An 18,680-nucleotide genomic window follows, 5' to 3' on the forward strand; every position below is an offset into this window, starting at 1 on the left:
ATCCCACTAATAAGGTGATAAAGCAAATTATCAGTACCTTGATAGGATGTGTATTATGTTTTGAAATGCTAGGTTTTAATCTATGATTCTCTTCTAGAATTAAGAGTTGGTGCTTATTGTGCAGTAGGAATATCCTTCCTTCCTCTTCTGTGCAGAAGATACTTGCAGTGAGTGACAGCAGCCAAAATGACTGATGGGAAATTGCAGCCCTACCAATGTTTGCATTTTCTAGTGTATAGGAACAAGCATGTATTTTTTATGGTAATTTGTGGAAGCAGAGTTGGTAATAATTTTCAAGTAAATTTTTGCAATGGCTAAATGATTTCCATTAGTCAGGATGATATTGGTGACACTGCTATCATTAAAATGTTTTGAAAATAAAAATTAGATGGCAATGACATCATTTTGCCAGATTTAATTAATGTTGTTGGTTGGTAGAGGCATTGCAAGTTCCAACAAGTTTGTGGATAACAAAGAAACCAAGCCCTTCTCTCCTCCTAACCTCCAGCAACAAGTGCGAGGAGCTCATGGTCTTTATTGTCTACAAAACCATTCCCTGTAAGCTGCTTTCCCTTGCCCTATTCTTTAGCAATTTGGTCAAATAGGATAGGGAAAGGGAGGAAGCAGCAACTGGACCACCCCCCCCCCCCAACTCCCCATCCTCTGAGTGAAAGATTTCACAGGAAATTTGAGGAAGAAATCTTTCACTCAGAGGATGGATGTAATCCAGAACACACTGCCTGAGAACGTGGTGGAAGCAGGTACTTTCACAATATTTAAAAATATCTTAATGAGCACTAGAATTGCCATGGCATAGAAAGCTGCAGCTGATAAATTGGATTAGTATGGGATTAGGATGGTCACAGGAATATTGGGCCAAATGGCCTATTTCTGTGCTGTGTGACTTCATAATACTTGCTCCGCCCCCCCCCCCCCTGTTTTTGCTCTAAACTCTCATTTATCTCTACTTTTCCACTGTCCTCACACTCATTTTGTATGTATAACTCAGCTCCTCCTTCCCTTCCTGGCCCTGTAATACTGTTAATAGTTCTTTCCTCTGCTCTGCTACAAATCTGCCATCACCACCCCTCCTGGAAAAACAACCCTTGACTCTCCATCTTTGCAAACATCTCCCCCATCTTCAGCCTCCCTCTCTAGGGTCCTTGCACTTGCTGCAACCTCCCAAGATTTTCTTCAACTTTCCCAGAACTCCATTCAATCCCTCCTGTCGGATTCTTGGCCCTGCTCCAGTCCTGAAACGATTATCAGAATCTCCATTAACATTCATTATGATTGTGATGAAGGTATTCTGTTTCTTCTTGTACCTCTCGACCTGTCTGCGGCTTTTGATGTGCTCTCTTATCTCATAGGATGGCATAGTTGGAAGGGTGGGAATCCTCCAGTTGATATGGTTCCATTCATATCTATCCAGACATAGCCAGTGCTTTTGCTTTCTGTGCCTACACAAATTGCTCTGATGCCCCCCCCCTTCTCCCATCCCACCCCACACCCCCACTAATATATCCTTGATCCAACGTTATGCGGAAACATGTTGTCTTTTTCCACAGATACGTTAAAGGCACCCAACTTTACCTAACCACCATCTTCCTTGAACCTCTGAACTGCCCAGTGCTTGTCCAATGTACAGCACTGGATGAGCAGAACTTTCCTCCAATTGAATATTGGGATGACTGACGTGACTTTGGTCCCTGTCATGAAGCTTTATTCCTCAGCCATGGAACCAGCCTAATGTTGTATTTGGACCATATTTGTATTGGTTTATTATTGTCACTTGTACCGAGGTACAGTGAAAAGCTTGTCTTACAAACCGATCGTACAGGTCAATTCATTACACAGTGCAGTTACATTGAGTTAGTACAGAGTGCATTGATGTAGTGCAGGTAAAAACAATAACATGTATATGCATAACAATAATATGCATATGGATCGTCACTAAGTAACTTGGGGGTGGGTGTGACACAATGGCACAGCTCCAGTGACCCAGGTTCAAGCCTGACCTTGGGTGTTGTGTGGAGTTTGCACGTTCTCCTTGTGTCCCCCGGTGCTCTGGTTCCCACCCAGATCCAAAGGTGTGTGGGTCGGTAGGCTAACTGGCCGTTGAGAATTGAGTGGTAGAATCTGGGGAGTTGATGGGAATGTGGGGAGATTAATAGAAATAATGGATTAGTGTAAATGAGTGTTTGATGGTTGGCACTGGCTTGGTACCGAAGAACCTGTTTCTATTCTGTATGACTTTGTGATCTTGTAACATTACTTACGCTGTTCCTGCTTCAGTTCATCTATTTAAATTCTCATCTGTGCACTTGTTTCACCATGGCTTGATTATTCAAGTGCACTTGTAGCTGGCCTCTCGTTCTACCATTATGGATGTATGATCCAGAAGTCTGCTGCCCGTATTGTAACTTGCATTTCACAACACTTCCCTCACTCCTTTGCTGACCAACATTGGCTCTCCTTTAAGCAGCACCTTGGTTTCAAAATGTTCATGCTCATCTCCAAATTTCTCCATGGCCTCCCACCTCCTGTTTCTGTAGTCTCTTCTGGCTATGCCACCTTGCATGTCATCAGACTCAACCAGTTCTGACCTCTGATCATTCCCGAATTTAATTGCCCTGTTATTGGAGGCCTCGCCTTCAGCTGCTAATGGTGAGAGCACTGGAGTTCTCCCTCTGAACTTCTCTGCCTTACTATCTGTGATGTCTATCTCTTTGACTAAACTCTGTCACCCTCCCTTGCCCCAAGTTTTTCCTGGTGTGTCTGTGTCAATTTTTTTTAAATATCCAACTTGTGAAGTACTGTGGGACATCTTGATGTGTTAAAGGTGATACGTTGACCCATTTGCTATTTTACATAAATGAGGCAAGGTATAGATGGTGTCATATATGCTACAGCATAAAGCCATCTAGATGTTTAGCTTTGGCTAGCTGTCTAAAATCTATCCCCTGCATCACCACACTCCCATTATTGCCACAAAATCATAATTATTCTAAATTGTAGGTGTCCCAGTTTCCCGTTTTTGCAGTGCTCTGACTGATCTAGTTCAGTGTATGTGTTGCCTAGGAGCAAACATATTGTTTAGAATTACTAATCATCCCTTCCCCCACACCTCCACCCCTCAGTAAAACCCAGTAACTGTGTTCAGTTTAGTTTAATCATTCTTGTGCAAGTGTTCCCATGCTAATATATAGAGGAATAATCAACTGAGCTGCTTTTGCTATGTCTCAGTCTTCAGGATGGTTGGTGATAGTCTGGCAATACTTGTTTTAGGATATCTTTATGCATCGAAACACACAGTGAAATGCACCTTTTGGGTAGAGTGTTCTGGGGCAGCCCGCAAGTGTCGCCATGCTTCCGGTGCCAACATAGCATGCCCACAACTTCCTAACCCATATATCTTTGGAATGTGGGAGGAAACCCATGCAGTCACGGGGAGAACTTACAAACAGCAGACAGAATTGAACCTGGGTCACTGGTGTTGTAATAGCGTTACGCTAACCACTACACTACCGTGCCTGCCCAATGTGAGTTTCTTAGATTGCATTTCATTATTGCGCGTGGGGCAACTGCCTTGTCTTAGTAAGGATATTATAGTTTTATGGGTGCCAGTTGTCTTCAGGAACTTTGATCCAGTGATCAAAAGCCAAGATTCTGTCTGCTAACATTCCTCAGTCAGCCGTTGCATCTGATTGACTGATCTTTCATGTTGCATCCATTTGATCATTTTGTTTTCCTTCATTCACTCATGGGATGTAAGCTTTTGCTGCTGAGGCTGGTGTTTAAATGAGAAAATGGTGTTGTGTTATTTTCATGAACTTTTGCAATCTAAGTAGTAACTTGCACAGTGCTGTTAGGAACTGCCAGGATGTTAACATAACAACAATGAAGAGGCACCAATTTGCCAGGTTAGAACAGTGTGTGACTTGAACTTGGTAATGTTCCCTTGCACTTGATCTTTCCAGATAGAGGAGGTCACAGGGTTTGCGAGGTGGTGTCTGGAAGAGTTGCTGCAGTGCAGTGAGAGTGAATGTTGAAGAAGGGTGAAGGCTACATATCAAGGGGGCTGATTTCTCTTGGATGAAATTAACTTCCTGGAATTTTATCGGATGTACTTGTACAAACAAATGGAGAGTATTTCAGTACATTCCTGATTTGTGCCTTAGAAGTGGTGGAAAAGCTTTGGGAGGTCGCAAGGAGAGTCTCTCCGTACTGAATAGACAATCTCTGATCTTGGGTTGCCACAGATTTTATATAGCTGGTGCAGTTCTGATCAACGATGACTCCCAATATTGTGCTAAGGAGCTGTATATGGGAAAGTTGTACTGGTTTTAAAAAGTTGGTTTCAGAGTGGCACTGTTTTTATGTTGGTGTAAATGATGAGCGTCGAAGCAAATAGTTGAATTCTCCCATTGATGATGATCATTGAATATAAATAGCCACTATATTTGCTGAAGTTACAGTCAAAGTAATTAAGAAATTACCTCTTTAAAATGTTGCTCATTTGGCCATTACAACCAATCCTTTTGTCATCTGGTCAGATCTCATTCATCCTGGTTCCTTGTGTTGCAGGTTGGGGTGCTTTTCTTTTGTGAAAGTGACAGTACTCAGTGCAAGTGTTTGTGCTCCTTTTGCTGTATCTTGACTAGGACTTCAGACAGTTGTTGGCAGCTTTGCTGGTGTGGCAATGTTCCTAGTCTCAACTGTGTTAGATTTAAGTACATTTTCTGTTGCTGTTAGTTGTGCAGAAACGTCCACTTTTGGTTTTCTCTCATCCGCTGTGGTAAACAGGATCTAGAACCAACATGATGACCTTGCACAATTTTTAAAATATATTTAAATAGAGATTGCAAATAAATGAGAACTCTAAAATGCAGAGCAATCATGCTGTTCTATTGCATGGTTCACAAAAGTCTAGAATGCAGATACAGCAAGTAATTTTAAAAAAAGCTAACAATGTTATTGTCTGTTGCTAGGGGAATTGACTATAACAGAGCGAGATTCTGCTACAAATATAGGGCATTGAAGAGTCTTCATTTTGAATACTGTGTCCAGAATTGGTCTCCTTTTTCATAGCCTTAATGGAAACAATTTGCAGAAGTTTACTAGACTAATACCTGGAATGGGTGGATTGCCTTTTGAGGAAATGTCAGACAGGCTGGGTTTGCATCTGCTGGAGTTCAGAAGAGTGAGCTGGGGTCCTGGCCTTGACCTGAGTGACCATTCTTGTTGACACAATATGTCTGGTGGAGCTTTGGAGAAGTGGGATGCCTGCATTAAAGTCCATCTGGTGTGGTACCAAGTCTGACACAGGTGGCTGCTCCTTATGGCTATTGACCTCACGATGATTGTTCTGTGTTTCAAGTCATTTCTGCTCAATGTTTCATTGAATGATACCATTGTAATATCTGGGAATTAGTAACATTGCTCATATCTTAAAAAAAATAAATGGCAGGACTTGAATGATGCCTCATTTTTTGAATATGTAAAAGCTTTTACTTGTTATGAAATGGGTAAAATGAAGCTGGTAGATTTATGGGCATGGCTGATTAGATCAGAATATCAGTGGAGTTATGAAGTGCATGAAATTGAGCTGTAGTGTCCAACCTTCCAGGGACTGTTTGTGACGCATCACTCTCATTCTTACAGTGAACTGTAGGTTCAATAAAAAATAAGAATTTGACAGAAGTCACAAGGCACAATAAGAGCAGAAAGCTCTCTTATAGGGCAGGTTTTACAAAATGAAATGTCTGTATTTTAGCAGGGCAAAAGAGTGAGTGAACATTTGTAGGGCAGGTGTTATAAAATCAAGATACGCTGGAAATACTTGTGTCAGGCAACAACTATGCAGAGGGAAACAGAAATAATGTTTGAAATCAGTGACCATTCATAGATGATACACACCATGAGCCACTGATTTCTGGAAGCTTCCTTCTGGGGTTCGCTATTACATAAGTTGGTAGAAATCTGTGGTTTTACACTTTAGTCAATACTGTATGTATATACAGCTGCTGGAATAATAAAATCTTCAAGTTTAAAGGAAGACCAAGTTTGAAATAATATTTTTTGAAATGATTCAGGTAGGACAGGAAGAGGAGAATTGCATCTGATGGCCAATTTTGAGCCAATTACCACTGATTTTTATGTTTTTTCATGGGTTTTTATTGTAAATAATGCAAACTCCATAGACTCTGTCTATACTTCTCATTGCCTCGGTAAAGCAGTCAGCACAATCAAAGACCCCACCCACCTGGGACATTCTCTCTTCTCCCCTCTACCATTGGGCAGAAGATACAAAAGCCTGAAAGCACGTACCACCAGGCTCAAGGACAGTTTCTATCCTGCTGTTATAAGACACTTGAATGGTTCCCTAGTACGATAAGATGGACTCTTGACCTCAGAATCTACCTCATTATGATTTTGCACCTTTATTGTCTACTAGCACTGACACTTTACTCTGCATTCTGTATTGTTAACAAAAATTGAGTAGTCGCATAGTTGTAAAAATTGTTTTAAAAAATTGCAAATTTATTTCCAGTGCACTTACTTTATGCCAGACAGTTGAGTACTACTTTATGATTTGCCATTGAAATATTAATGCTTGTTTTTTTTTCCCCCATATTTAGTGGTAGGCAATTTATTTATCTTCTATTGTGTTTCATAAAATTCATTTAGGGAGCAATCAAATTGCAAGCTAACTACATTTTATCTCTCTGGCAACAGAGTTTTAAAAGAAATCCTTCAATTTAAATATCAAAAGAGGCTCAGTGCTGTGGAAGAAGACACACTGTGCAGTACATTTCATTTTCATTCTGTTCAGGCAAGATAATTTAATGAAAGGCTTATGATCTGGTACGTATATCATAAGTGAAATGTAGCATTATCACCAAGTAACAGAAAATTCTGAAAGGCAATCAATTCTCCATGTCTGTTGGGGTAAAATATTCTCCGGGCTTCAACTTACTGGATATTTTTAATATTGTTTTACATGTCTCACATACCAGACCATGTTTTCTTTTGTTCTGTCAAATCATGGGGATTCTATAATAAACTTGCTGCTATTTTGATTATTTTTATTACTTGCCCAATATCAAGGGTTGATATCAGAGTTCATTGTTACCTTTACTATTATTATTTACAGCCAATTATATGGTTTTTCTTTGAAGTGTAGTCACTGTAGTAATGTAGTTGAACTAGTTGCAGTCAGAGAGCTCGGTTTTCCTCCCAGTGGTCTGTTGTTTTGGAGCTGGAATATTGCCTAAATAATTCTGCCACTGCACTACTGACATCCAGGTAGTCACTTTGCGGTTGTATGTTCTTCATAAGATTATCCTTGAGTTAGGAGGTTAGGGCTGCTGTTCAGAGGCAGGAGAGAATTAAAGGCAATCTTGACTGAGTAAGAATGGGAAAGAAAATATTTTAAGTGGCTTTTTGATGAATTACTGAAACAAGGCTCTCAAAATGCAGGTTGATGGGCACTGGGCAGTGCAACCTGTTTGGAATGAGCAAACGGTGCAACCTATACTTTCCAGCCATTGTGCAAGAGCAGGTTGAGTAATCCACAAGAATGCTCCAGATATGTCAAGGGACTGTTGCCAGTAAACATTCCCTATTGCTTAATGAGTCTTCAGATGGTTGCTCTTCTTTCATATTTTTTACATTCAGTATCTGGGTGTGTGGGAAATCACTTATGAAAGAGACAACTTCAGCAAATATTTAAACAACTTCTCTGCTTAAAGGAACTGAACAACTCTCATTACCTGGGACAGAGCTACTGCTGGTGTTCAAGTGTTTTTGATTTCAAGAGAAGAATGGTGTGGTGGGGTTGACTGGAGTGGGGGAGGGGGTACAGAGGAAGGGGGGGGGGGGTTTGTGCCCATCTCCTGCCATGAGTATTGATTTCTTCCCCAATGAAAAGTCGTCTAGAACCAGCATTACAAAAATGCAGCCTGAGGAGGAATAGTGGTGCTAAGGGTTGTGAGTACCAATGGGGCTAAAGTTGGAGCAGACAGAAAATGGCTTGTGGAAGGAAGGGTGGCAGAAAGAGTTTAGTAACCTCCATGAACTTCTCACCAGAAGTGATTCCAATTGCACTTTCCCAAGGGGGAATGTCTGTATTTTGTACCATAACAATAACTTTGCAGGATTATGCTGATCATAGACATGAGCTCACAAACACTTATAATGGAGAATATGCCACCATATCCAAAATTCCTGCTTCTGCAATTTTGTCATTTTCAGACCTGTGCAATACCTGCACAAAGACAGGAAGAAACAGATAAGATCTGTGTCAGAAAGATTCTCATTGAACGAGACACACAAAGTGGTGGTGAGCAAGAGGTACACAGAGTGGTAGAGATGGAGAACACCATTCCATCCACAGAGGGTAGAGAAATATCTGGCTTTGGTTGAAGAACTTGGACGTCTAGATCTCAAAGCTCCATTTTTCCAAAGAGCTATGAACAGATAGCAGAAATCTTATGTGCAGGCAGTGAAGGTATTTTCCATGCATATTGATGGGATATGTGAGTGAGATGCATTTGATTTCTTCACTGGCTATAATCTGTAGGAAAATGGAGCCGATGATAATCCAGTTGGTTTCTACTGCATTTAAGAGACCAAAAGAGGATTCGTGCATGGATGATTCCTCCAGTGCAAAGCAGTAGTTAAAATAAGGATGACTAAAACAAGTAGCAAATATTTTGCTGAACTTTGAGTGTACCAATGAGATATTGCCAGTATTATTTTGCCTATAGAAAGCAGCAGGACCATAAATGGCCTCTTCACCAGAGCCATCGTGGACTAAAATCAATGTTAAAGTGAGCTGCTAAAATACTTTGAAGGATTGGCAATCTCAAATCTTAAAACTTGTCTATTTGTGTTTCTTATGGCATGATGCATCTGGCAGGTTATAATTGCAGTGTAAGGGAATTTGTGGAGACACCAAGGAAACACATCGTTACAAATTCTGAGTCTTGAAATTTTTCTCGTCTGTTAAACTGGGGTCTAAACTACAGACATTGTGTGTCATTCAGGAATGAGATGAGAAGAATCTTCTAACCCTCTAGTTTTAGACAGTCTGCTGTTGGGAAAAGTTTCCTGCTATCTACCCTTTTTATGTCCCTCATAATTTGATAATCATTTATTGGGTCCCCTCTCAGTCTCCTCTAGTTCCATGGAAAATAAACCCACCCTATCTAGTCTCTGCTCATAGTGCTACGTTCCATCCCAGGCAACATCCTGATGATTCTCCTCTGCACCATCTCCAGTGTAATCACGTGCTTTCTATAGTGAGGTGACCAAAACTGTAAACAACTCTCTAGCTTTGGCCTAACCAATGTTTTAAAAAGTTATTCCTTAACCTCCCTGCTCTTATATTTTATGCCCTGGCTAATGAAGACAAGCATTCTATAGGCCTTCTTCACTACCTTATCTACCTGTGCTCCTAGCCTTGTTAGTCCTCCCCTCAAGTACATCCCCTCACACTTACCAGGATTAATTCCATCTGCTATTTTTCTGCCCATGTTACCAGCTAATCAATGTTATTTTTAGCCTACTTTTATCCTTACAATTGGCAACACTACCAATTTTTATGTCATCTTCATACTAACTGTACTTCCTACATTTACACCTGAGTCATTAATGTAGGTAACACTGAGGGTTCCAGCACCAATCCCTGTGGTACACCACTGATCACAAGATTATAATCAAACAAACAACCCTCCACCATGACTCTCTGCCTCCAATTATTGAGACAATTTTGAATCCAAGTTGCCTTGGATCCCATAGCCTCTAACTGGTCCAAAAGGGTTTCCGTGTGTGACCTTGTCAAAGGCCTTACTGAAGTCTGCGTAAGCTACGTCAACCACACTGCCCTTACCAATATAATCCATTAGCTTTTCAAAACATTCAGCCACATTGGTCAGACAGAATTTTCCCCTAATAAAACCATGTTGACTGATCTTGATTAATCCCTGCCTTTCCAAGTGTAGATTAACCCCAAATTTCAGCATTTTTTCCAGTAACCTCCTTACCACTGATATTAGACTTGCGGACCAATAATTACCTGGTTTATCCATGCTGCCTTTCTTGAATAAAAGTACCATATTTGTTGTCCTCTGGTCATGTGGCACCTTGCCTGTTTTTAAAAAAAATCTGTCAGGGCCCCAGCAGTTTCCTCCATTGCTTCCCATGGGAGCAACTTGTACTCCTATTTTCTTGTGTTTTATGTTATGAACAGGACCAAGGTGAAAAAGGAATCAATGATGAAACTAAATGAGTTTGTTGCAAATGACTCACTAACTTATTTGTGAGTCAAGCTCGCATGAATTGTGACTCAGCATGGGTCTACAAGCCATCCCCGGGTAATGAACACCCAACTTACAGACACCCATACATATGAATGAGATCCCATAATATTATTATTCAAAACTCTGACATACATACATACATTTGTTCCTACAAACAGCACAAGCGTCCCCTCTTTCCACTTTTAGTCATTGTTCTTATAGGTCTTGTGTGTTTGTAATCTCATTCATTACAATCCTGTGGAGGTATAATTCCTATTTTCCAATTTACGTACAAAATTGACTTAACGTCTATAAAAATGGAACCTGTTCATTACCTGGGGATGGCTTGTATTGTCGGTGAGGTGGAAAATCACTGCTGATACTAATTAAGAAAAATTATATTTTGTTTCAGATTCTAATTTAGCCAAAAGTGTGGTTCCAAGGAGACGACATGAACTTAGAGCAGTTAGCTGAGCAAGGTAAATGTACATTTTGAGGTGCTATGTTTTTTAAAATAAAAGTGTTCAAACAACTGAATGTATTGATCAAATGACACTGAGAATGTAAAATGTTTTTGCAATGCATTTTCATTTTTATGTAATATATATAATGAATAAAGTTTATTTTTGAAATTTATAAAAATGTACATTTTGAGACCAGTGTCCAACTGTGATCGAGTTCAGTTGTTGGAATTTGACAGGAATGTGAGAAAATTTTCCTGTAAATGTGAAAGTTGTGAAACAGTTAAACATGTTGGGAACTAGCAATTTTGCCAGAAGTTAACATTGGGTAATGAATGACAGAGCCTCCTGAATAAGCTGACTGTTTATAATATATTTTATAAAATAATGCAGTCCTTTTCACTGAAGTATTAAGTCCTCTTCCCTGGGATTCTGTTAATGTCAGACTAAGAGGTACAAGGCTGTGCACAAGATGAATTTACTCATTTAACTTAATTGTTTCCACTCCCCCACCATCCAACCCGTAAATGATGTAAGAGAAAGCTCAGTGCTATAGGATGGAAGCATTTGCCTTAAATTGTTGTTAACTTAAATCTTTTATTTAAACACCTTAAATCTAGGTGCCTTAAATTGTTGTTCTGATGCATATCTATATATTAGGTTTACTAATTTTATAAATTTAGTTTCAGTTTGGGAGAAAAAAAATTCTTGGTCTCCTGTCCTAATTTCCATAAGTGAAATGGTTCTGTCTTTGAAGTAAATGTGTGCTACTGTGTAGCAACAGAAATAACATGCTAGTGCACTTTTAAAATATAAAGTTTTATCATTCTGATAGACTGGGAGTTGCAGCAGAAACTTTTCAAAAGCAGAAAAAGTGTGGAGTGTGCGTGGGATTAAAGGAGAAGAAAACTGTTGCCATATTCCCTGGAAAGCCTGTGCCGTATGTGCTGTAAGTGTGAGGAAAGAGAGAGAGGATTTTGAATGATGTAAGTTCTGTCTTTGTGTTTGCTCCATTAGCTGGAGAAGCTCCTCTGGATCTCAATCACCCATTTTATGATGTGGCAAGACATGGAATAGTCCAGGTAGCAGGTGAGAAAATAAAAGTTAACTGTGGTAGCAGGTGAGAAAATAAAAGTTAACTGTCCCTACTCCTTTATTCACATTGTTTTCTAGAAATGACCATTGCAGACTCCTCTTAATCTTTCTTGAACATGCATATGTATATTAAAAAAGAGCAGTAGGAACAGCTGACTGCTGTGTTTACAGCCAGCAGGAGGAGCAGAGCCATTTTTTTTTGTTAGAACCAGGGCCATGGAAGAAATTCTGACTGGCTAATTGTGAGGCAAACCAGCAAATAAAAAGGAGGAAACCACTAGTGGAGCAGCTGTTTTTGGGAGTGGCTGTGTTTGAGGGCAAGTGCTAAGGCTTTGGCTCGTGAAACTTCGGTGAAGAGGCAGAGCAGAGGTACAGGAAAGATCTTTTCATCCTTGTACTTCCAGTGTCCCTGATGACTGCGCCTATGGGAAGTGAGCCCAGCTGCAGCTCCTGGCTGACCGTGTCTGGGAGCTGGAGCTGGAGCTGGACGCACTCAGGACCATCTGAGTTGCTGAGAGCATCATAGATAAGAGTTTTAATGAGGTGGTCACGCCTAAGGCTGTAGGTAGTTCAGAAACCACCAGGAAGGGTAAAGGGAGTAGGCAAACAGTGCAGGGTTCCCCTGTGGCCATTCCCCTCTGCACCTCTTTGGATACTGTTGAGGAGGGTGACCTTTCAGAAGGTAGCAGCAGCAGCCAGGTCAGTGGCACCATGACCAGCTGGAGCTGGAGCTGGACGCACTCAGGACCATCTGAGTTGCTGAGAGCATCATAGATAAGAGTTTTAATGAGGTGGTCACGCCTAAGGCTGTAGGTAGTTCAGAAACCACCAGGAAGGGTAAAGGGAGTAGGCAAACAGTGCAGGGTTCCCCTGTGGCCATTCCCCTCTGCACCTCTTTGGATACTGTTGAGGAGGGTGACCTTTCAGAAGGTAGCAGCAGCAGCCAGGTCAGTGGCACCATGACCAGCTCTGAGGCTCAGTAGGGAAGGGTGAAGTCAAGCAGAGTGATAGTGATGGGAGACTCAATAGTTAGGGGTACCAGTATGTGTTTCTGTGTCCTCAAGTGAGACTCCAGCATTGTGTGTTGCCTCCCTGGTGCCAGGGTCAAGGATGTTTCTGAGAAGGGAATGTGAGCAGCCAGAGGTCTTGGTCCATATTGGTATCGTTGACGTGGGCAGGAAGGGAGATGAGGTCCTGCATGATGATTTTAGGGAGCTAGGTAGTAAGTTAAAAAGCAGGACTTCCAGGGTTGTAATCTTAGGATTGCTACCTTTGCCACATGCTAGTGAAGCAAGAAATTGGAAGAGAGTACAGTTCAATATGTGGCTAAGGAGCTGGTGCTGGGGGGAGGTCTGCAGATATATGGGTCACTGGGCTCTCTTCCAGGGCAGGTGGGACTTGTACAAGAGGGACGGATTGTACCTGAACTGGAGGGGAACCAATATCCTTGCAGGGAGGTTCGCTAGTACTACTTGGGAGGATTTAAACCAGAGTGGCAAGGAAGTGGGAGCAAGGGCAGCAAGTGGAGGGTTGAGGAGAAGGCAAGTCTGAAAGGAAGAACAGCCAGGGACAGGTTAATGAACACAGTGGGACTGATGGGCTGAAGTATGTTTATTTTAATGCAAGGAGTATTACAGGTAAAGTGGATGAACTTAGATCCTGGATCAGTAGATGGAGCTATGATGTTGTGGCCGTTACGGAGACTTGGTTGTGAGAGGGACAGGACTGGAAGCTCAAAATTCCTGGATTCTGATGTTATAGATGAGATAAAGGAGGTAAAAGAGATGGAGGAGTTGCATTTCTAATCATGGACAATATCACAACTACACTCAGAGGACATTCTGGAGGGCTCATCTACTGAGACGATATGTGTAAAGCTCAAAAATAAGAAAAGTGCGATTGCTCTGATTGGGAGGCCTATAGTATAACCTAATAGCCACCGGGAGATAGAGGAACAGAAATGTAGACAGATTATGGAAAGATGTAAAAGCAACAGTGTTGTCGTAGTGGGTGACTTTAACTTCCCCAATATTGACTGGGACTTCCTTAATTCAAGAGGCTTAGATGGGGCAGAATTTTTTCCAGTGCATTCAAGAGGGTTTTTTGAAACAGTACGTGGATAGTCCAACTAGAGGAAGGACCATACTGGACCTTGTTTTGGGAAATGAGCCTGGCCAGGTGAATGGCCTTTCAGTGGGAGAGCATTTTGGAAACTGTGATCACAACTCCTTAAGTTTTAAGATAGTTATGAATAAAGATAAGTCTGGAACTTGAGGGAAAGTACTAAATTGTGGGGAGGGCAAATTATGACATTATTAGATAGGAGCTGGTGGAGTTAATTGGGAGCAGCTGTTATCGGGGAAGTCCTCATCTGACATGTGGGAGTTGTTTAAAGACCAGCTGATCAGAGCTCAGGACAGGTATGTTCCAGTAAGGAGGAAGGACAAGGATGGCAAGGTAAGGGAATCTTGGTTGATGAGAGTTTAGGAACCTAAACTCAGACAGGGCCCTTGAGGAATATAACAATAGCTGGAAAGAGCTCAAATAGGGGATTAGAAAGACCAAAGGGAGCCATGAAATGTCCTTGGTAAGTAGGGTTAAAGAGAATTGCAAGGCATTTTATATTCGCATTAAGAATAAGAGGATAACTAGGGAGAGGGTAGGACCACTCAAGGATAAAGGAGGAATCTATGCTTGGAGACAGAGGATGTGGGTGAAGTACTAAATGAATACTTTACCAAGGACCTGGAGGATAATGAGATTAGTGTGGGGCATGCTAATGGGCTAGGACACTTCAAGATCAAGAAGGAGATGGCGCTGGGTCTTTTGAACATCAACGTGGATAAGTCCCCACGGCCTGATGCGATATATCCCAGGTTATTGAAAGAGGCAAGAGAGGAGATTGCTGGGACTTTGATGAAAATCTTTGTATCCTCACTAGCAACAGGTGAGGTCCTGGAGGACTGGAGCGTAGCCAATGTTGTTCCTTTTTTCAAGATGAGAAATGGGGATAATCCAGGAAATTATAGGTCAGTGAGCCTGGCATCAGTGGTAGGGGTAGGGAAGCTATTGGAGAGAATTTAAGTGGATTTGGAAAGACATGGCCTGATTAGGGACAGTCAGTATAGCTTTGTATAGGGCAGGTCATGTCTCACTAACTTTATCGAGTTATTTGAGGAAGTGACGAAGGTGATTAATGAGGGTAGGGCAATGGATGTTGTCTACGTGGATTTTAGTGAGGCGTTTGCCAAGGTCCCTTATGGTACTTGGAAGATTAAGATCCATGGTGACTTGGTGGTTTGGATTCAGAATTGTTTTGCCCATAGAAGGTAGTACTGGAAGGGTGTTATTCTGGCTGGAGATCCATGACCAGTGGTGTTCCGCAGGGATCAGTGCCAGGGACTCTGTTGTTTGTGATATATACAAATGACTTGGATGTAGGTGGGTGGGTTTGTAAGTTTGCAGATGACACAAAGATTGGTGGAGTTGTGGACTGTGTAGAGGGCTGTCAAAGGATACAGAAGGATATAGATCAGTTACAGATATGGGTGGAGAAATGACAGATGGAACTTAATCCGGGCAAATTTGAGGTGTTGAACTTTGGGAGATCAAATTTAAGTGGAAAGTATACAGTTTAATGGCAGGACCTTTAACAGCATTGATGTACAGAGGGACCCTGGGGCCCAAGTCCATAGCTCCTTGAAAGTGACCACTCCAGTAGATAGGGTGGAAAAGGTGCATGGCATGCTTGCTTTCATTGGTTGGGGCATTGAGTCGAACAGTCAGGAAGTCTTGCTGCAGCTATAAAAAAGACTTTGGTTAGGCAGCATTTGGAGTATTGTGTGCAATTCTGGTCACCCAATTACAGGGAGGATGTGGAGGCTTTGGAGAGGGTACAGAAGAGGTTTACCAGGATGCTGTCTGGATTAGAGGGTATGATCTGTAAGGAGAGGTTGGACAAACTTAGGTTGTGTTCCTCTGGAGCTTCAGAGGCTGATGGGAGACCTAATAGAAGTTTATAAAATTATAAGAGGAATAGATAGACAGTCAGAATCTTTTTCCCAGGGTAGAAATGTCAAGTACTAGAGGACATGCATTTAAAGTGAGAGGGAGAAAGTTTAAAGGAGATGTGTGGGGCAAGTTTTTACACAGAGAGTGGTCAGTGCCTGGAACAGGCTGCCAGGGGTGGTGGTGGAAGCAGATACAACAGTGCTGTTTAAGAGGCTGTTAGACACATGAATGTGCAGGGAATGGAGGGATATGGATCATATGCAGGCAGAAGAGCATTAATTTAATTTGGCATCATGTTTGGTGCAGACATTGTGGGCCAAAGGCCTGTTCCTGTGCTGTGCTGTAAGCTAACAGTTGGATAACATGAGAAATACCTTGCAAAAAAGCACACTTTGAGGTGACCAGTGAGCCTGCTACTAGGCAATGAATCGCTAAGGGCAACTTCTGGACTTGTTGGTGAACACATGCACAAGTGTTGCTGCCAGTTTTTCAGGGTAATGACAGCAAATGCAGCCAGTTTCACTGCCATCGTTACATTTGTAGGTGACTGAGACAAATTGCAATACTTTGTAGTAACATCCACAACAAATTAAAAAATAATGAACTGATCTTTAGAATCTCATGAGGGGAATTAGCTAATGAACACCATTCCTTTAAATAAGTGAAAAAAGTCCCCAACAAATTCGATTTTTTGTTTAAGAAAAGATGTACAAGTGTTTCCTGATTAAAAATCAGCGTGATGCATGATCTTGAAAAAAGTCAAAAGACTTATTAAAGAGCAACCTGTAAAGCTTCTCATGGGAGCTGGAGCTCAATTAACTCTTTATATTTAAAAAAAAGAGGCCACCACAAACTGCTTGTCTGCTGTTGAACCAGCCAGTTGAATTGAAACAGTTTGGAGAACATAAAGCCTCACTCTATCACATGACCCGGACCATGGGCAAATAGTTGGTCCTCTCACTATAAGTAAAAATAATCTCAAAGGTGACAAGTTATCAGCTCATTTTGGTGGTTAATAAAACATAAGCTGATGATATGATATCCTATTGGCTCTGCTCTTGCCCTCCCTTCTCTCTGCTCTTTCATCTTGGTCCAACTATGTCTATATCCACTATTTTGACCCAAAACTTTCCCTTGGTTTTGATTACTTCACTGCGGAATATAACATGTTAACTTGTGTATCTTTGAGCATTTCCTGTCAGCTTCATCCATTATGAATTCCTCGTTAATATTTATAATAGGCATTGCCTTTGAGTAAAAGGATATGGACCTAATGTGGGCAAATGGGATTAGCGTAGATAGGCATCATGGTTGGCATGGACATGGTGGGCTGAAAGGGCCTGTTTCTGGGCTGTACAATTTTATGATTCTATGACTTGCGTGGCAACTTTATTTGTGCTGAAGACAGAAACTAGTAACCACATTGGTCAAAGCATTTGGAGCTAGACAGTGAGATGATATTTTTGCACAGCGAACAGCAGAGTGGCAGATTCCTGACAGCAAATTTTGAGCTTCAACATTGAGGATAGAAGAAAAGAAGGAACACTTGTAAAGTGCAATTACATCCCTTTTCAGGATATCCTGAAGCGCTTTACAGCTAATGAAGTACTTCTGAACTGAAGCCAATTTTGCATTGTAGAAAAAAGCAACAGCTTGCTTGTGCACTGCAAGCATCAGCAGACAGCAATATAAATGATCATATCATATATAGTCTGTTTTGAAATTGGTTGGAAGATGAGTATTGGGCAAGACATCTGGGATACATCTCTTCTACTGAATAATGCCGCGGAACCTGCTATACCCACCTGGAAGAACAGGCAAGGTCTTGATTCAGAATCTCATCTTAAATTCCTCAGAATTAGACTGTAGTGTCACCCAGGCTCTGTGTCTTGCTCATCAGCATTTGTACATGAATAATAATGCTATTAACCTTACTGTTATTTTTGTGGCAGTTTTTTGGGTCAGTGATTGAATTAGTTCCGAGTTGTCTAGTTCAACTAACCTCCATCCTCTAAAAGCTACACTTGATGCTGTATATGTAATGTCAGCTAGTAATTGAATTTAAATTGTAAAGGAATTTAAACCAGCAGAGACATATCACTAAAGTTTCCTATGTCACAGTGCAACATTCCAAGAAATTCGTAAGACTGTAGACCACATGGGAACACTTGCACATGCATTCCATGTGGTTAATTTCTGTTTCTTGAACTAGTAGATAGATGAATATTTGGAATGAGTTATAATGGAGAGTTGGAAATGTGAGAGAAGGAAAATTCTACCAAAAGACCAAGCCTCCCTTGTGTTGTGATGCCAAATCAAAAGAGACATTTGCCTCTTAACTACGAAGGTCATAGTGCTGTGTAGGTGCACTTGCTGCTTACAAATTGGTTGCTGTGTTGCTTAGAACGTAGCAGTGACTACTCAACCAAAGAACTTTGGATCCTGAAAGGGATACAGATGCCCAATCCAACAATCTTCACTCAGTCTTGTCAAAGGTAGATCCACCAAAGTATTGGGTTCAAACAAATGTTTGAAAATTGTGGAGAAGCCATATTTCCATTATTAAAATATCACTGATGCTTGATCTTATATTTTTGTATTGTGATGGTGCAGTTAACTTTAGATCTATTTATATTTACAATCAAAAATTCTTTGCACTTTTATGATCTGCAGAAAAATGTTTTAATTGAGACCATTTATGTGAGTTGCTTAATTTTTTTTTACCTGAAACAAATTGTTCTACCATTGTAGATATCAGCTGAAATTATTCTATTGCCCGTTTATCTTAATACATAAAGTTAAATGATTG

General features: G+C 41.0%; 1 protein-coding gene across 5 annotated transcripts in view; it reads left to right on the forward strand.

The window, feature by feature from the left end:
- LOC127578619 (rho GTPase-activating protein 8-like) overlaps positions 1-18,680 on the forward strand; it is a 98,538-nt gene that overhangs the window by 27,749 nt on the left and 52,109 nt on the right. For 4 of the 5 annotated variants that reach the window (XM_052030796.1, XM_052030792.1, XM_052030794.1 and 1 more), the window contains exons 2-3: positions 10,717-10,783; positions 11,783-11,854. In XM_052030796.1, coding sequence (XP_051886756.1) covers positions 10,756-10,783; positions 11,783-11,854 — 100 coding nt within the window. In that variant the 5' untranslated portion in view covers positions 10,717-10,755. Of the gene's footprint in view, positions 1-10,716; positions 10,784-11,782; positions 11,855-18,680 lie in introns of those variants that run through there. The other variant, XM_052030797.1, reaches the window with a different exon arrangement.

The sequence above is a fragment of the Pristis pectinata genome, chromosome 15, assembly GCF_009764475.1.
Source record: "Pristis pectinata isolate sPriPec2 chromosome 15, sPriPec2.1.pri, whole genome shotgun sequence".
NCBI lineage: Eukaryota > Metazoa > Chordata > Chondrichthyes > Rhinopristiformes > Pristidae > Pristis > Pristis pectinata.